General features: G+C 41.2%; 2 protein-coding genes across 4 annotated transcripts in view; both read left to right on the plus strand.

Moving 5' to 3' along the window:
• Positions 1-13,694, plus strand: part of LOC109507618 (cGMP-inhibited 3',5'-cyclic phosphodiesterase A) — a 71,864-nt gene extending 58,170 nt beyond the window's left edge. For 2 of the 3 annotated variants that reach the window (XM_019857198.1, XM_019857200.1), the window contains exons 5-14: positions 3,637-3,710; positions 4,946-5,103; positions 5,215-5,352; positions 6,345-6,456; positions 6,651-6,764; positions 7,796-7,995; positions 8,885-9,088; positions 9,863-10,024; positions 10,102-10,360; positions 10,603-13,694. In XM_019857198.1, coding sequence (XP_019712757.1) covers positions 3,637-3,710; positions 4,946-5,103; positions 5,215-5,352; positions 6,345-6,456; positions 6,651-6,764; positions 7,796-7,995; positions 8,885-9,088; positions 9,863-10,024; positions 10,102-10,360; positions 10,603-10,889 — 1,708 coding nt within the window. In that variant the 3' untranslated portion in view covers positions 10,890-13,694. The remainder of the gene's footprint in view (positions 1-3,636; positions 3,711-4,945; positions 5,104-5,214; positions 5,353-6,344; positions 6,457-6,650; positions 6,765-7,795; positions 7,996-8,884; positions 9,089-9,862; positions 10,025-10,101; positions 10,361-10,602) is intronic. The other variant, XM_019857199.1, reaches the window with a different exon arrangement.
• A 1,570-nt stretch (positions 13,695-15,264) lies between these two features.
• LOC109507552 (nuclear receptor coactivator 5) overlaps positions 15,265-19,703 on the plus strand; it is an 11,039-nt gene continuing 6,600 nt past the window's right edge. The window contains exons 1-5 of the mRNA XM_019857057.1: positions 15,265-15,463; positions 15,647-15,733; positions 16,359-16,445; positions 16,869-16,936; positions 17,890-18,010. Coding sequence (XP_019712616.1) covers positions 15,402-15,463; positions 15,647-15,733; positions 16,359-16,445; positions 16,869-16,936; positions 17,890-18,010 — 425 coding nt within the window. The 5' untranslated portion in view covers positions 15,265-15,401. The remainder of the gene's footprint in view (positions 15,464-15,646; positions 15,734-16,358; positions 16,446-16,868; positions 16,937-17,889; positions 18,011-19,703) is intronic.

Here is a 19,703-nt window from a genome sequence, read left to right on the forward strand (position 1 = left end):
ATGCTGATGTTTGCCTTGGACATTTTCGAAGGATTATTAAAAGCCGACAAAAGCAAGTGTTCTTGGATCAGTTCTTTCCAAAGCGCCAGACAAAAACGACTTCTCAGAGAGAACATAAACTAAGGAGGGCAAAAAACGACGAGGGCGCAGTTAAAAGTTGACCATCATTTTTATTATTTCCTCTATTATTTGTTTTGTTTTTTTTTTACATTATGCACAACTCTCATTTATTGTGCAATAATCTAATTGTAATATGCATTTGTTACATATTTTGATGCATTTTTATGCTTTGACATTTATGTCTGAATTGACTTTACTCCCGTGGTTGGCTTGCACACAGAAATGATAATCGGATGACAAGATGTACTCCTAAAAATGTCACAGGCCATACCAAACAATGTGTTTTTACATGTTTGCTTCATTAAAAAAACACATACCAAAAAAAAACCAATGCAATATTATGATCTACGACCCTGAACAGATTTACATATATACGTTTTTGGGTGAAAAATCTTTTCAAAATCAGAACAAAACCCAACAGTTTGTAGCAGACTTGAGCCTCCATGTCAGTGTATTCACTGAGCTTTCACATTTCCAGTAGTCTATCTGAATTTTGTGTGCATTGTTTTGTTTTTCTTGTCCATCTAAAACAGGGTGGGCACATGTGAGAGACCCCACACATGATCAGAAACTCTATCATGATTTTGTTTTTCACCCATCACACACAATTTGCACAAAAAAAAAAAATGCCAACTACAAAATTTAAAAAGACTACTTTGTGCATGCAGTAATTTTCACATCAGCTTCAATATAGGCTCTTAAGTGATTCTCACTGTTGGCCACAACCAATTCAAATAAATATGATGAGCAGTGAGCACACATGGATGAAAGGAGTGCTTATTCATTGTCATCTTTGGAAAAAGTAGGGCCACGCTCGAGACTTGTGTCACGGTCGCGCGATGACGTCATTTTGGGGAAGTAGAGTCCACTTTATTTGAAACGGAAGCACATTTTCATTCATCGCTCCTTGACCTGATGACCTTTTTCACAAAAGATGAAGGAAAGGTAAAAGTTAGGGCATTAAAGACTTTCCTCTGTTAAGGACAGTGAAGGATTTGTGATCGTAAATATTCAATTATAGATTGATGCTGATTTGTTGACCATTGTCCAGTGAGGAAGCGTCTCTCTTAACAACACTTCACACCACAAGATAATCTTTCAGACACATCTGATAATTGGACCTTCGATGATGAAGACGTGCGGGGGTGGGTTGTCCGCAGCCTCTCTGGGGTGTGTTTACACAATGACTGTGCGATACATGAGCACATTCTGTAAATGTAAGCACACTGAGCGGCTCTTGTGCACAGGGGCCCACTTTGACTGCTCCGCTCGGCTCAACTGCAGCAGGCTCCAGCTATGACCACTTAAGGTGGTGTGAGTATAAACAAACACCGCAGGCTCTCCCCTGTCACCAGAACCCCACAATTATTACACACACTGGATACACAGTCACGAGCGCATTTTGGCGAAAAACAAACAAAACTGGAGTGTACCGAGGTGGCTCCGGGTTTACTTGACTGCGCATGAGAGCGCTCTCGTATTTATTTAATTTAGTCAGCTGTAAAGGTTATTTAAACTTGCAAGTACTCGGGATCAAACTTTGAGGTTCTCCTTTTTTTTTTTTTTTTATTCAACTCTTGAATTCCATCATCTTAATGAGGTGAGTGCCTTGAGGTAACCTGTGCCATCGGAGCATAATCATGACTTTTAATTTATTGAGTCATTGAGGAGAATGCATTGTTGGGGGAACTAAATGAACACGTGGCTACAATTTCCTTCTCTCTGCTTCATCAACATCATCATCATCTTTAAAAGCTTAATTAGACATTAGGCCTGTTTTCCTTACCCCCTCCGTATCCCCATGATGTCATCTTACGCGGACTACATAGAATTAGAATTAGAAATGACATCGGCCTGAAAGCCGCAATGCATGTTTTTATTATATGGTGAATGAAGAGAATCTCGTCCACATTGCTCAGCTGCATGCGGCTGCTGTGCTCTTTATCTTCTTTGCGTCATCTGGCTCAAAGGGAAAGTGGATTACTGGAAGCAGAAGTAATGGCTACGGTGTTTATTGTGGCTTGGCCATTGTCTGATTGGGCCTCGGACCAAAGCTAGTTTGTCAGTGTGTTGTGATTGGTTTGACATTAAAACTTCAGTGGAGAGTGAGGGGAGGGCGTAAAGGCTCGCCGGGATGCTTCAAAAGCATTCTATCAAACACCATGGGAGGACAATATAAATGATGATATCATGTGGATAATAGTTAACTTTTGTCACGCACTCTTTTTACTTCATGCTATCCAGACAGAACTATTATCTAATTTGCCAAGGTGCAGTTTTGGGGAAATGTAGACTTAGTCCATAATGTGCCACACAACAAATGTAATGACAGGCTGACTTGCACTATTCACAGATGCCCGTGCAGATTCAGGACGCTCTTGCGATCAAAGCAAAGTCACCTGAAACCTGGCCGCACGCGAACACGTCCGCCGTTCTTGTTTTCATTCTGCGCTGAGGCCTCAATGTCAGTCGCCGAGCTTATTCTGCTGCATTAGCAGAATAGGAAGCACGGCTGCCAGTTTTTCAACTTTCATTAAAAGTCAAACCTTTTACACCAAGCACTCCTGCCTCGCGGGGACCCCATTGACAATAAGGCGCTAGCTGTTCGCCCGCCAAACTATCAAAACTATTTTATATTCCGCACCTGCTAGACATTACGCACGGCGGTCCGACCTGGCCGCGCAGACACAACAGAACTCTTTGTTTGGGCCTCGGAACCATTAGTCTCAGGTGGGCGCGGTGCAACTCGCCAGACAATTTATCGGAGGGAGATAGGGAGCCACACTGCATGCCTTTGTGCTTCTTGCGACACCGTGCTCAAACGGCAGGCAAATCCAGGAGGTTTTACAACATTTGGGTCAAGGTATTTGAATTGGAAACACCTGCAGATTGACAATAGCCACAATGAGGAAACACTTGGGAGCCGATTGAGAGGCTCACCGTCATGATTTATTATATTTTGAATGGACTCGTAATTCTTGGGTGTCATTCCCGAGCAGCACCAAGATCAGAGTATGCTTGCCTGTCCTTTTTAATTTATTTGTATGGCCATCCATTATAGTCACTGATCTTGTTTTTTTCTCCCTTCTCGAAACATCTGCACAAGCAGTGTTTGTTCAAGCGTTGACAGGAAAAAAAATACTTAAAGGGATCCCTCATTAAGTTTTTCCTGTCAACGTCTTCCAAGTGCTTTGACATCCAAGACAGATATATTGAATGCAATCCGTCCCAATTCTTCGGCTCAGCTGCTGACAGTAAACGCTTGTACGCTTTTTTTTACGACATGCAAACACGTGTACTATTCTCGGTCTGCCCCCGCCCCCCCTAGTGCATTCGGCTGAATGTACCCAGCCTATTTGAAGACTTGCGTTGGATTTTAATTGGTTTCTCCAAGCACTGTGTTGACAATATTTAGATATTTATATGATATATATATAGATATTTAATATCTATATATATATATAGATATTTAATATGACAAAAATGTGTTCAACATCTGATTCTTGCTGTCTACAGTTGTGGAAGACCATACATCAGACTGAGCCACGGGGAGGGCTCAATAGACAAGGGAGACAGGATACCACGCTCAGGTACGCTCTGTAAAGGTGACATTTTCACCTCGAAATCAGTGTGCTTGGAACAGCGTTTGAGATCTCAGCATAGTGCAGCCTACTTTTATTTATATTGAAGCTATGACATTTTTCCTGGGGGGAAAAAAAAATTACATAAAGACCATGGAACATGAATTCAGACTGAGAACAATATACTGTATTTAGCTAACGTTTTCTCATCCTCGTCCTTGGCTCACAATTTCTGGCTGTAGTTTGCGTTCGGAAAAATCCTCTGAGCGAGCAATAGCAAAATAGCGAGGTAAAACTGCAACAGACGAATTTATGATCACAAATGAAAATCGGCGATAGGTGAATCTGCAATAACCCAATCGCAAAGTAGCGAGGGAACTGTAGATACTGTATTCAAGTCAACGGAAGCTCAAACATATGGGGATTTTGAAGACATAAATAAGATGTATGGTTCAGAAATTTGATTGACAGTTCAGCGTGGTGTGTTTTCAGTACATTCAGCGGAACGCCTGGATTGTTCACATTTATTTTAAAACATCATTTTACGTACAAAATACTTTTAATTATTCAAATTCGGCACACGTGTTGACAACACTTCTCTGGGGTGTATCACATTTGTCGAACATATTTTCACCTTACCGCTTTCTGTCATCCAAAACTTCTTTTGAACTGACCCCATTGTTGCAATGTTAACGTTTCTTGTACAACTTTTCTGGTGCAATTTGTACAACTGCAAGTGCAAGAAGGTCACAAAAGACTGACGGCAACATCAATAAAATTACAAATTCATCGCTTTTTAACATTGGTAAAAAGTTCCATGTCCAAAAATTAATCCTACTATTTCTCAAGACAGCCCTGGCCAATGTTCTAAGTGTGAATTATTTGGTTGCACGAACACCTCTTAACCAAGTTTTGCCACTTTATCAGTTTAACTGAAAGCAATTATCAGGGTAAATATGAATTATGATGGGCTTGGGCTGCAACTGTAGAGACTTATCATTCGACAGCTATGGGAACTATAAATCTACGTACTATGACAATTATTCCTATACTAAGCTACAACATTATACAATTTAGATTCGCATTGCAGTGCACTGTTCATGTTATTCCATCCCAATAATTTGATGATCCCCGCCCCCCCTCAAAAAAAAAAAAGTAAATTTTTTAAATATATTTAAAAAATATATTTTTTTTGATATTAGAAGAGGACCCAGCTCTGATGTGTTGTTTGTTAATGCCTCTTGTAACAGCAGAGGATCAAGTGGTCGTGTCATCAGACTATGACAGCACCCACGAAGCCAACCACAGTGACAGCAGTGATGTAGCACACACGGAGGAGGACACAGAAGAAGGAAAAAACCCCTCCCAGAATGTCATTCTCCACCCGCTAATACCTCCTGAGGTAAGACGGGAAGCCATAAAGACCCCTTAAATGGCCCTCAGGGCGACATCTGTGGACAACGCAGTCTTTCTGTCATGAACGCCCCATTTTCATCATGTGTCACATGCACAGGACAAACCCATTCTGGCCCCAGAGCCGCTATTAATGGAAGATTTAGAGCCGATGATGGGTCAGCTCAACAATTGGAACTTTCCTATCTTCGCCTTGATGGAGAAGACTAACGGCAAATGTGGACGAATCCTAAGTCAGGTGAGACAGTCACTCGAGGGGTCACCATGAATCCATCTCATGAGAGTTATGTGTGCTGAAGCCTACCACAGCTGACTTTGGAAGAGAGGCGGGAGTACATCCTTGACTGGTTGCCACCTAATTGCTGAGCACATATACTGTAGACATTGACACCGATGACGTGTGTTTCTAACGTTATGGGAGGAAGCCCAAGAACCCAATGAAGACGCATGAAAGCACGGGGAGAACATAGAGACTCCACACGGAGAACCCAGAGCCAAAATTTGAACCCTGAGGCAGACGTGCTAACCACCAGTGGTCAATATAAACTGGTTCTCAATGCTGTCAAATCTGAATTTTTGGGGATTTTTCGATAAGATTGAATTTACTTTTAATGGGCTGAATATGTTCTTTTAAGTTGTAGAACAGCATTACATGGAATTGAACCTGTGCTAATTATGAGGCAATAATCAGAACATTTTGTGAAATAAATGTAAATATTTTGGCAATGATTCACATAAATATGAAATATGCTACAGCTGCTTTGTGCTATCAATTCTTGAATTTATATTGAAAGTGTTTGAATGTGACTTTTGCAAACCTTTCAGAGTACAAGAAGCGTACAAACTTTTTTCTCCCCCCACCTGTGCTGCGTCTGCTGATGTGATATGGGCAGCTCGGTGGTATAGGGGCCCGCACATCTGCCTCGCAATCTGGATGCACTTGGTTTCCAGTCTCTGCTCAGGCACTCCTGTACAGAGTTTGCATTGCAGTTTTCCAAAGTCATGTGTGACATGCCAATTTTGAACTCTAAAACTGCCCATAGGTGTAAATGGGTTGTTTGTCTCAATGTGCGACCAATCCAGGGTGTACCCCACCTCTTGCCCAGACTTGGCTGGGATAAACTCCAGCTCACCAGTGACCCGATGAGGGCAGGCAATATCAAAATTGGATGAAACCTGGTGCCATTATGTTCTTTTTTTTTTTCTTTTTTCTTTTTTTTACCCTCTCAGGTCTCTTACAGGCTTTTTGAGGACACTGGTTTGTTTCAGACCTTCAAGATTCCGATCCAAGAATTCATGAACTACTTCCATGCCCTTGAGAATGGTTACAGAGACATCCCATGTAAGCTTGTACAAATCCACTCGGCTTATGTTACATTCAGGACCTTCACCAAAACCAAATCAATCCACTCAGAAAGATTGCATTGTTTGTTATCCTTAATTGGGTTCAACTATAATTTTTTTAGAGGGATAAGCAACTCCACACTGCCCCCTGGTGGAGAATGATAAACTGTTGACTGTTGTTCCCTGACTCAGATCACAATCGGGTGCACGCCACAGATGTGCTCCATGCAGTCTGGTACCTCACCACACAACCGGTTCCGGGCCTACCCAACTTCATTGCTGACCACAGCTCTGCTAGTGACTCAGGTGCGTCCCATCGGTATGCACCGCACATGTTGACAATGTCATTTGTTGTCTTTGGGGATCACGCGTTATAGCGCTTGTTCGTAGTAGGGTTATGGGTGAGCTGGAGCCTGTCCCAGCTGACTTTGGGAGGGAGGTGGGGCGCACGCGGGAATGGTCGCCAGTCCACTGCAGGGCACATATGATCAAATAACTATTTCTACTCACACTCATATATAAAGCACAAGTGCATGCTTCAAGAATGTGTGAGGAAGCCGCAGCTGACGTAAAGCTTACAAATGTCACCTACGTGATCTAAAAAAATAAATTATTACTCAATTAGCGCATTACTTTTTTCAATTGGCCTGTACAGATTTCAAATTGGGGTTCAAATCCGCGCTGTGGCCTTATGTATTGACTTTACATGTTCTCTCCGTCCTCACCCGTGATCATAATAACATTTGTGGTTGTTATGAACACATTTGTCATTTTCAAAGGGGTATGGTCACATTAAAACATGCTATGATGAATTAGCTACTAGCTCAAGAAGCATTGTTTGTGTGTGTGTGTGTGTTTTATATATATATATATATATATATAATATATATAAAACACACTCACACACACATTTTTTTCTTTCTACCAAGAGCCTAACTTATAAGGCATCTCATTTATGTTTTTGAGAGAAACCTTCAGGAGTCTGTTTTTTCTTCCCCCCTATTCAAAGTTTGCCTTATCTTATTCAAGCTTAGGGCACTTCCATTCACATAGCAAAACTATTTGAAGTCCTGAACAGCATGAAATTGCAGGCAGATTAGAATTTCCTCACAACCATATTTTCATACCCTCATTCGTATGCCTTACTAACTCCTTCCCTTTGATCCAAGCACGAGTGGATTTGAGGGTTCAAAAAAGTGTTTTTTTTTCCTTCTCTGTATGCACGTCTACGTGTGTTTTTAAGAATCTGTACCCTTGAAGCACAATACGTGTGTGTGTGCAAACCTTGGCATCCTGTTCTTCACCTTACTCCCTTTGTCTGCTTCCCCTGTGGCCAGACTCCGACAGTGGAATAACTCACAGTCATATGGGCTTCCTGGTGTCAAAGACATACACTGTGTCAGAGAACGGTTATGGCTGCTTGTCTGGCCTCATACCGGCTCTGGAGCTTATGGCTCTCTACGTGGCTGCTGCCATGCACGACTACGACCACCCCGGGCGGACCAACGCTTTCCTCGTGGCTACCAGCGCCCCACAGGTATAGTTTGAATGGAAACGGTCGTATGGCCATGCACGTTGACGGACAGCAAGAGAAAGCCAGAGTGTCTGTGGGGAATGCACCCCCGAAGGGCGAAAATAGAGACTGTCACTACTTACTCCTGCGCCGTAAAACCAATTTGAGTAAATTTGCGCTGAATATTGAATAAATACAGTAGATTACTTTATTTACTCAGGTTGTTTTAAGTAAATCGTCTAGCTGGAGAAATCTGCGCGCTGGGGGTAATTGCCTCACATTCACCCTTTCAGGGACAGCGGTTACTACGTTTATAATTGCTAAAAAGAAGCCGAAATGTTGTTAGATTTTTAATCGTCAGCTGCCATCATGTGTAAACAGCAAATTTGCAAAGCAGTACAATACAAGTAATTGTGACCAACTTTTCAGCACAGAATCATATTTGCTGTCCTTTTTGAAATGTTGACAAAATAGTTATAAATTCATAAATAGACCAGGCAGCACAGTGTCATAGTGGTTCACATATCTGTCTCATAAATAAGAGGTTCCGGATTTGAATCTCAGCCTCACATCTTTCGACACGTACTTTTCATGTTCTCCGCATGTTTGCGTGGAATCCCATAAAGAGACAATGTTGGCTTAGTTGAAGACTCAAAATTGCCAAGAGGTGTGCAGATAAGCATCAAAGCTTGTTTTAGATCTTCAATCTTTATAAACTATGAAATTAGACATTTTTGTCTACATGTGAAATAATCAAAACAAACTGTTAGTGTCAATATCTCCCCTCCTTCCTACAACATTATCAATGAAATAATTTCTAGTATATATTAAATATACTTGAATTTAAAATAAACTGGACCAGCTTAGTATGTTTGTAAGTGTTGTAAAGTGTCAGGGTTTTGTGTCTGTCCAGGCGGTGCTCTACAATGACCGTTCGGTTCTGGAAAACCACCACGCTGCCTCAGCCTGGAACCTCTTGTTGTCCCGACCGGAGTTCAACTTCCTCGTCAACTTGGACCACAGGGAGTTCAAGCGATTCCGTTTCCTGGTCATTGAGGCCATACTGGCCACAGATTTGAAGAAGCACTTTGATTTTCTTGCAGAGTTTAATGCAAAGGTATTCATGCTTTGGATGTTAACAACCAAAGTGCATTTTTGAAAAGTTTTGGGGATATCACGTATTGGATAACTGGTTGCCAGTCCACCGCAGGCATACAATCATTCACAATGATGGATGATTTAGAACCTAATAAGCATGTTTTTGGAATGTGTGATGAAGTTGGGGTACCTGGAGAAAAAAAGCCACGAAACATAGGGAGCACATGCAAACTCCACACAGGAAGGCCAGAATTGAGATTGAAACCTGGAACGTCAGAACTGAGAGGCAGACATACTCAACTACTTCTGCCAAATTGTAGCTGTATAAATTACCGAACGATGAATACACACGCACACACACACGGATACAGTATGTGAATCTTTTTAGCTCAAGAAGTTGTGTTTGATGTGACAGCTGCACGTGATATAACACTGTAGCGCTCTTTGAATTTATGCACAACATGGACTGGATTCTTTTTTTTTTACACTGTGCACGTTATGACATTATGTCAGCTCTTCGTACGCCTGTTGACTTTGCATTGACAGTAGAAACCACATTTGTACGCTTCCATTGCAGTGATAAATTATCTGGTGTACATTTACTTAAATGTTGCATGTGGTACGCACGTCATTGTGTTGTCAATTTACCGAGTGGAATACTCAACTTGATGCTACCAAGACAAAACAGGGGAGATCATAAAATGTACTGAATGTGTAGGGTTAAAAATATAGCAAGTAACAGGGGTGTCACATTTAATCAGTCACCTTATTTATTTTTCTATTGATTCCCTAGGTGGGGGATGATCCATCATCAGGCATCGATTGGTCCAATGAGAATGACAGGTTGCTGGTCTGCCAGATGTGCATAAAGCTGGCTGACATCAACGGGCCACTAAAGTGTAAGGACCTCCATCTACAGTGGACAGAGGGCATTGTCAATGAGTTCTATGAACAGGTTGGAGAACCCCCCTTGATCAGTGCTGCATATTTCTGGCCATAACCTTGTGCTAATGAAGGTCACACTGCGTGTAGGGTGATGAAGAGGCCAATCTGGGTCTCCCCATCAGCCCCTTCATGGACCGAGCCGCACCGCAGTTGGCCAAACTCCAAGAGTCATTCATCACGCACATCGTGGGACCCTTGTGCAATTCTTACGACTCGGCTTGCCTCATGCCGGGACGATGGGTGGAACCTAAGACGGACGCCGAGGAGCCTGAAAGCACAGAGAACGAGGAGGAGGAGGAGGAAGACACGGCAGAGGAAGACACATCCACCGGCTCGGAGTCATCACGTAAGACAATGTGGTTTTGCTGCAACACTAAAGGTCAAGTGTGACGTAAACCTAGCCAAACGTCTTTTGAGTAACACCTAAAAAAAATTGTATCTCTTTATTTACTTGAAGACGTTAGGCCTTTCCAGATGCAAAGTCATTCAATCGGTACTTAACGATTTCATTTAAACTGGGTTTAGATGCATGCCCTGTGGCCGTCCCTGCATTTTGAGTTTAATCAGTTATGTTTTTGTTTGTTTTAGAGAAAGCAGCAAAGAAGAGGAGGAAAGTGTTCTGTCAGATCACCCATCACCTGCTGGAGAACCACGAGATGTGGAAGAAAGTGATCGCAGAGGACGACCAGAAGCAGGGCCAAGGAGCAGAGGCGGTCCACGTGAACAGTGTAACGGAGGCCATTTTGGCGACTCATGAGGAGGAAGAAGAGCCCGGCAGCAGAGAGGAGCTGGTTGAAGGCGAGGATCCCGAGGAAGGCATAGAGGAGCCCGAGTGGCCTGCGTCGCCGCAGGAAGTGGAGGAAGATCCACAGTGAACGTGACTTCCATCCTCTGTCAGGATTAAGACAAGTGTTTCTCCTTTTTTTTCTTATCCTATTTACTGAATCCATTTTTTTTCTTTTTTTGCCAGCACATCACTTTAGACACAACACTGTAGATTGGGAAATGTGTGCCTAAGAATAAAATAAAACAGGGTGGGAAATTTTGTGCTTTACACGTTTTATCTAAATATTTGAGTTCACCAAACATTTTAAAGGAGCTTTCCGTCTTGCAATACGAGATTATGCATGTCCTTTGGAATACAGACTCTTTTCTTACTGTCAAGAGAAGAGGCAGACTGGCTACACAGACCTCAACCGCGTGTGCTAACACGGGATCGATGAAATTTGCTGCCAATTTATACAGGATTATTTTCTGAATGCGTCCGTCCCAGTTGTACTTGTGCTTCAATTTCAGCAGGAGTTTTTGTGAGTGGGGGTCACGAATGGGCCATAATATGTTGACGGCGTCTAAAAGAAGTCAAATCAAATGAGGAACATTGTTGTAACCGTCATTCCTTCAACCTCGGCCGTCATGAATCACTCGCACAATAAATATTTATAAAGGTCATACTTTACATTTTATGTATTGTGTAGCCATTTATGTTTTAAGTGCAGATCCTTTATCCTCATCACACTCTGTAAACTTGTCTCCACATGAACGATTCCCCTGCCTGAAAACATGAATAACATTCTCCTCGGCGTTGGGAGTTCTATAAAGGATCAAAAACGGGAAGTGTTTTTCTGGACAGATTTGCACAGTCACGAGACACCAAACTAAGTGAAACATTCTGAATGCATTTGTAATATCTTAGGGAATGATGAGATGAGATTGAGAGACTATAAAGGTAATATTTCATCAATGGCCTTTTTTTTTTTCCTTTTCCATTATTTCTTTATGGCTCCGAAATCTGTATTCTCTCTGTGTAATCAATTCCTCCATATGTGAACCTTTAACCCTCAGGAAACCTTCAACTGTTGAGATTCAAAAAAAAAAAAAAAAAAAAACTCTTCTATTGACAGTAACAGCGTGCTACGACATTATTGCAAGCTACTTTAAATGATGTCCATAAACACACAATGAAGCACAGGAAGTATGAAATCAGGGAGCAAAGTTAAGAATAACTACACACATCAACCGGACGAGTCTGGATTGAAAAAAAAATATGTACTGTCGGTTCACTCTTCAGGAAATCGCATCTCCCCCCCCCCCCAAAAAAAAAAACTTTGGGTGATTTGTGCTGAAATGCAAGTTAAGTTAGTCTTGAGAAGTATGATTCCCTTTTTTGAGGAGTAACCACAGACACTCATGACTGCTCTCATACACTGTCAGAAAAAGAAGGTGCTGAATTTGTACCTTTATGGGTCCAATGGCTTGTCAGTACTGCAGTACCCACAAGGGTACACCTATGTAACCCTTAAACGGGGTACATAGTCGGACCCTTACAATTCGTACTGTTAGAACACAAATAATACAAAGCATAAGGTACATATTTGTATCCTTTGTAGACAAATGTGGACCTTCGGGTGCATATTTGCCCACAAGCAGTACTATCTTGGTCAGGGATGGGCAACCAAAAAAATTGCTTCACCTACCACACGGAATTGCGCTTAAGTTGTAATGTTGTAACGCCATTCACCACAAAATAGGAGACATCACATCAGCACTTTAACCATCATCTCCATTAGAGAAGATGAATGTTGATATGTTGTCAGCCATGATAGATTTTGTGGCATTTTGTTAATTAAGACTATTTCAACACGGTGGTTCAGCCGAACTCACCGGGACATTACTTTTGTGCACTCAACTCAGGCACGTTACAAACATGTATGCCGAGCACCTGTTTGTACCCTCACATTGTTTAAAAAAAAAAAGGTACCGAAATGGTCCCTTTGCCAGTTTTGGACCATTTCAGTACCTTTTCTAACCAAAATAATACATACTTGTGCTCTGGGGTTCGGGTGTGAACACTGTAGTGTACATCACAAAAAGTTGTACCTTGAACAAAAACAGATCACAACAGTTCATTTTTTTGTCTGACAGTGTATGAGTACAATGCAATTTCCAATCACAAATAAAATTACATTTAAAAAATGAATATATTTACAATAAATTCATCAGAAATTACACGGGCACTAATGCATACAACTCTGTAAATGAAAAATAAACATGGTGACAAAACTGATTTCAAGCTGAAAATGTCCCACTTTGTCAGGTTGAGAAGGAAAACAAACTTGAAAATGGAGTTGAATCTGCGTCATGAAGTAAATGGTCTAATGATGAGAGAAATTTAATGTGTCGCTGCACAGAACCATTAGCAAGACTTAAATCTGGGATGCCATGTACGATTGTTCCTTCACGTTCATATCGGCAGGCATATTGCTGCCTTCTTTCCATTTCGTTGTATGGGTGCCTCCACTGCGAAGGAGGCTGCGGGATTCGAGAAGGGATTTGACTGCCTTGTGAATGTATATTATATGGAACTTAAGGACGGTTCATTTCGACGCGTACATGTCCAATCCTGTCCTGTTTTTGATGCGGCTGTACGGCAAACCAGTGAACTTAGTAAATGTTGGTAAGGTGATGCATTCAGTTACTTCCTCTGAGTTAACTCAGATGAGATAGTTGCTCTCCAAAGATCCTGTGTACATACAGTATTTCTCCTTGTGCTTCCACTTTGACCTAGAAACTGCTTTGTAGCCATGTTCAGTGGCAACGATTGACGTTTTAACATTTAATCACATATTTGTCACATCGCAAAGACCATTAAACTAATTTGGGTTGGAGGACAGCACATTTAAGTCAATGTGTTACAGTATATTGTTTTTTTTTTTGTGTGTGTCTTCATTCCTGTCATTCACTTGTCACACAGCCGAACGATAATTGTGATCACAAGCCCCAAAACCAGCTTTAAAATAACATAAGCGGAATTGCTAATTATTTTCATATTGCAGACCAATTATTAGAACACATTTGTTTCCTCTCACCAGTTCATTGCACTTACGATGCGTACTTCATGTTTTGTCCACGCAGGATTTTTGAACATTGATGCTCCATTTTGTACAATATGAATATATGCTGTACAGTAAAGACATTTTAAAACAATAAAAAAAAAAAATCCTTCTTGAAACGCATTATTTATTTTTACCCTTTTGTAATTTAGACACTATACTGTGGTTTCAATATTGCCAGACTTTCTGGAAGTGCCTATTGGTATTTATCATACATGAATATATTAGAAATTGTCACAAAATGATCTTAAGTTGATGTTGTAATCTGAATACATTCAATTATAAGACACAAGTTCTGTGGTTTCCCTGTGTTTGTCTTTACTAGTTGGGGCAACTGTACAAAATCAATTAGGTGTTTTTCTCACAAGTAGAAAAAGACCTCAGCTGTGATTTAATATGATGTCGTACATTCCCAATACAAAATATAGCCCCAAAGTCCTCGACAAAATGCTTGTCTGCCACCTAGGGACAGTAAAGGATGCTCAGAGCAGTCTTAGGGCATTTATTTTTCAAAGCGAAAGGAAAATAAATTATAACCATGCCTTTCCATTATTAGAAAATAGGCAAAGGGGTCACCAACCTTTTTGAGAGTCAGAGCTACTTCATGTGTACTGATTGTGTGAAGGGCTACCAAATTGATACACGTCTGAAATAAAATCTGTACAAATTACATTTAGTAATATTAGAATGTGTTACTTTTAATACTTAATGGTTTTAATTTTCAGGCTCTGATCACAACGATGTCTCACAATACTGCCAGTGTTTGCATTTTTAAATCATAATTTCTGCGAGCAAATCACAATCCTAGCACTGGCGGGCTATTGGTGTGGTCCTCATGGGCTACCTGGTGCCCGCGGTCACCAAGTTGGTGACCCCTGCTTTAGAGAGAATGACACTTCCGTTTTTTTTTTCATCTCTCCGAAGGTTTGTTGGCATAAACTGATAACGTTTGCTTTGGTCTTTCATTCCCCCTACTCCAGTAGGACACAACAATGCATATCCATACTTACAAGTGGAGAAATATTAAATATCACACTTAAAGATTAAATTTGTTTTGTTTGTTTTTTTTTTTTTTGTTTGTTAAACAAGACAAGTGTTGTACATATTTTTTTCCTGTCAATGATGGGACAGGAGCGGGGCAAAACTACGTCGAGTTAAGAAAGAGAGGGGTTATGCTTATGGTGTTTAGCCTTAGAAATCGATCAGTTTAAAGTGCTATTTAGTTCTTGAGAGAAATAGGGTTCATGAATCGTATTTGTTTCTTCCTTAGTACGACGGTATTGTGTTTATGCACAAGCGTACCCTGACTCATACTCCAGCCCAGTAGGTGGCGTTAATGCACCTTGTTCATCAGATCCCATTCGCTTATGTTCGTGGTCTCTGTTGGAGGCTCTGGGCTTGTCGTTTGCCCACGCGAGAGGAGAAAACACTCGACAAATTTTATCTACTCGACCGGCTGTTGAGCTCGCTGCTTTTGGACTTTGGGGTTTCGTTGAAATGTCGGCTTGGCCGAAAGCCTCCCAAACTTCTCGACTGCAGCAAGGGAACCCAAACGGGAGGTTAGTGGGTATATTGCCTTTTTCGCTTTAGCATTAGCATCCTCCTGAGGAGTCCTAATACAAAGCAGACGGCCACGTTCACGCGCACGCTCACACCTTTGCGTCTGCCCTACAGATTACAGAGCTCCAATTAAAATGTTATCTCCAAACATTTGATTTATGCCTTTGTATTTTGTGATCCAGCGCTCAGTCGTTGAGGTTGTTCCGGAGAAGTGCGCCGTATCCAAACAGGGAGGAGAGGAGCGAGGATCTCAAGGATGCTCTGGACAGGTTTGTGGAGCTCGATTCAATTCAATGTTGTTTTATGGATCAATAGCGCCAAATCAAAACAGCAGGGGATCAAGCCTTTTCCGTTGACCTCCCGCTTAGCTCCAATGCTGCCCATCTTTCAAACTCATTTGACATTTTTATTCTTTGGCTTTTGACTCAGGATGAGACTTGTTTTTTTGAGTTAACTATTTGCGCGCGTGTGTGTGGGGGGGGGTGTCTTCATTAATTTGTTTTAACTATGTTTGCTGTTGTATGATTTATTTTTGCTCCACGTGCAGCAGTGGTGGTTGTTTGAAAGTGCTCTACAAAACAATTGAGTTGATTTTGGAATAAATGAGGGCTGTCAAATTGTGATAAAAGGAGCAAAAGGGTGCATCCAAGTCGGGCCGAAAGATTTGATTTTGATGTAATTATTATGCTTTACGCCAGGGTTGCCCACATTTTTTCAGCATGCGAGCTTCTTATAAAATGGCCAAGTCCAAGTGATCAACCTACTTTATTACTTTTTTAAAAAATATAATTAGAATTATTTTGAGATATTTGCGTCCTCCCTACAAATTACAGAATTCCCATTAAAATTGGAACCATGAAACATTTATTTATGCATGTGTATTTTCTGGTACAGCGCCCAGCCGTTGAGGTTGTTCCGGAGAAGTGCGCAGTATCCAAGCAGGGAGGAGAGGAGCGAAGATCTCAAGGATGCCCTGGACAGGTGTGTGCAACTCAATTCTCCCAATGAGGATCAGTCATGTTGTCAGGGAACTGAGACTTAATATTTTTATCAATGGACTGAAATGCTGCTCCACATACCCGCCCCCAGCCCGCCGGCAAGCACCTCGGGCAGACCGACCGTTGTGATGCAACTGCCAGCCGGATGTCCCAGTCATGGAAATTTACATATGTATTTGACACCCATTGAAATGCATTGGGGGGAAAAAATCTGACTGTATATCCTGAGAAACCTTGCATGATTAAAATGGCAGCACAGAACGTCGCTTGAGTGAATGGGATTGCGTTTGTTGTAATGTATTTTGCAGATTCAATGAATGATGACATTGACAAAGACACTACCCTTCTGAGTGCCTTTGTGTTCATACACACATAATTAATTGCATGTTTACCATCTCTCTTTCAGTTACAAAGAACTGGAGGAGAAGCAAAACTACAGTGGCAGTGTCAAGTATGACGGTGCAAAGCTCAATGGTGAGAATTCCCCAAAGTTCTTCAGATATATTCCTAACGTGATATTCCTGGTTGCTGTCATTTGGAAGTCATGAAATGTGACTGTACATTATAGCTGTCTTTGAATCACATTAATTCTGCGTGACTTTTCAACTACTCAAAACAAAACTGTTTGAATTCTTCAGCGTGATATTTAAGACATTAATGCCATTTCCTGAGAGGGCTTTGTGTTCTGATTTTATGTTTAACACAATGTCCTAACTTCATTGGAATTGGGTTTGTGAAAATAACAGACACACAGCGTGCTGATCGGTGAAATAAAATCAATATGGGACAATGTCATTGTGACCTGTGGGACCGGTGTTATGGTTGGATTGACTTCAAGATGAACTAGCTCACGATTCCAGCTGTGGACATCAGGGCAATGTCAGTCGAATCATTTGGGGTTTCTTTTGTGTTGATTTGTCTCAAGCTACATCAAAGTTGTTGAACTGCACAACTGTTCAACAAACATGAAACAAATCAGCTCTTTTTCAACTCCCGACCGGCGGCAAGAAATTGCTTTTTTGTGTTAATTGAACGGTTATGCATCTGAACAATGTCGATGTATCTGTAGGTTGTGCCAGATTTGCAGACAAGAAACACAAAATTACTGGACTGACCAACATTTCAAACACAGATGAAAAACAAACACTGTTGGTTAAATGTAACGACACCAAGATTCCACCAGATGGCGCCAAAGAACACTTAAGTTGCTTTCGCCTCGGTGGAAACTGAGCAAATAGCTGAGTTTTTCACTTAAAATGGAGGATACTGTTTGGTTGCCCAAAAACTGAATGCCGAACAGCGAAGATGCAGGGATTCACTGCATTTCAGAAATTCCTGTCATTATCCTGACCAACATTTGAGGTTTCATCCACATGCCCGTTTCCTCCCCGTTACTCATCCACCTCTGTATCTTGTGGCTCCTCCAGCCAAGCCCGAGAACACTCCCGCAGACAGACGGAAAACCTTGTACCAGAAATTCTACAGGCAAGTGCAGGAGGATCAAACGGCTGCTGACTGTGTGATCATCTCTGTGACCAGCCAGTGCCTGTAAGTACAAATTTCAAATATGCTGATTGCCACAGAAATGGTTTCCAACACTTTGGGTCAAAAACTTGTAAAAATAGTCACCAAGCTGGTGGAAGTTTTGATTTCACAAGCTTCCTCAATGAGTTTTTTTTTTTTTGGATGACTTGATGTCTTCATGGAGTTGGCATTAGCACTGCCTCAAAACATATTGACAGTACCACACAACAACAGAAAAAAACTCTGTTTCTTCCGATACATTTACATGCTAAAAGTTGTAAATCTAAAATGTGATGTACAGAATAATTTCTGGCAAATCTTCTATTTAATTTTAGAACAATAGTGCTCTTTTGTATCAATGACAACATGCATTCTTTTTTCTCACCTCACATTTAGTCCCATGAATGGGGCAACCCCCCCCCCCCCAAAAAAAAAAACAAACAACCGAAACAAAGCATATTTAAAGCTTGTTGAAATGTTACCTTGCTTGCAGACTGTGCTTAACATTAATTCCTTTCTTGATTTTTTTTTTTTTTGCTGCCCACCATTTTTAATTATTGTTCAACATTAAAAGTTCTGAACCTGACAGAAGGAAATGAAAGACTCGAATCACAGCAACATCTTCACATTTCTGACTCCAACTCAGATTGCTCGTGCAAAAACAGAACATTAGCAACGTCATTTCGATTGCCCACTTGCATGAGTTTCACACCAAAGTACACTCCCTTCAAATATGACAGATGAACACAAAAGCTCCAATAGCCGCCACTCACAGGAAAACGGTTTTAGTGTTTAATTGACCAACCTATCAGTCTAAAATGTTTTCCCACAATGATGCCTTTGTACAAACAGTCATGCAATCTTTCTTAAATATATTGCTCGAGCCCCTCATGCAAATACCGCACTGTCACACTTCTTAGTTATAAGACAAAAAGCTGAAAACAACGTCATTTGATACTATGGTTGAAACTGTTGTTGTTCACCACTCAACCGATGGCGAAAATGAAACGTGACTTTTTGGCCAACAAATATTTCCGTTTCAAGTTATTCTCAGCTTGTAATGATGGATAGCACGGGAAAATGATACGCACGCACAAAGTTCACAATGCCATCACAACATTACATGGAAATCACCTCCATTCATAGTTTACTGTCCAATTGAGCCACCTGATTTGGACCGCAAAATTGTTGACATTTGTCACTCACCCACTCCAAACATCACCTCTCAGTCTGCATCTAACCGGGTTCGAAAACACTTTCAAATCAAAATGTCACCTCAAGCTAATCTCTCTGCTGCGTTGCATTAATTTGATTTCGGTTGGTCGTTCCAGTTGAGTCAGTCAACATCGAGGTGTTGGGTTAACATGTTTTTCTTCCTCTCAAAGGGATTACCCCAAATCGCTAAACCAGTGCTTGCAGGAGCGTGGCCTGTCAGTGGAAATGCTCTACCTGCAGGCGGAGTCGGGCCTGACGCAAGCCCTGGCATTAGCACTGCCTCAAAACATATTGACAGTACAACACAACAACAGAAAAAAACTCTGTTTCTTCCGATACATTTACATGCTAAAAGTTGTAAATCTAAAATGTGATGTACAGAATAATTTCTGGCAAATCTTCTATTTAATTTTAGAACAATAGTGCTCTTTTGTATCAATGACAACATGCATTCTTTTTTCTCACCTCACATTTAGTCCCATGAATGGGGCAACCCCCCCCC

This window comes from Hippocampus comes, unplaced genomic scaffold (genome assembly GCF_001891065.2).
Source record: "Hippocampus comes isolate QL1 unplaced genomic scaffold, H_comes_QL1_v1.1 scaffold186, whole genome shotgun sequence".
Classification (NCBI taxonomy): domain Eukaryota; kingdom Metazoa; phylum Chordata; class Actinopteri; order Syngnathiformes; family Syngnathidae; genus Hippocampus; species Hippocampus comes.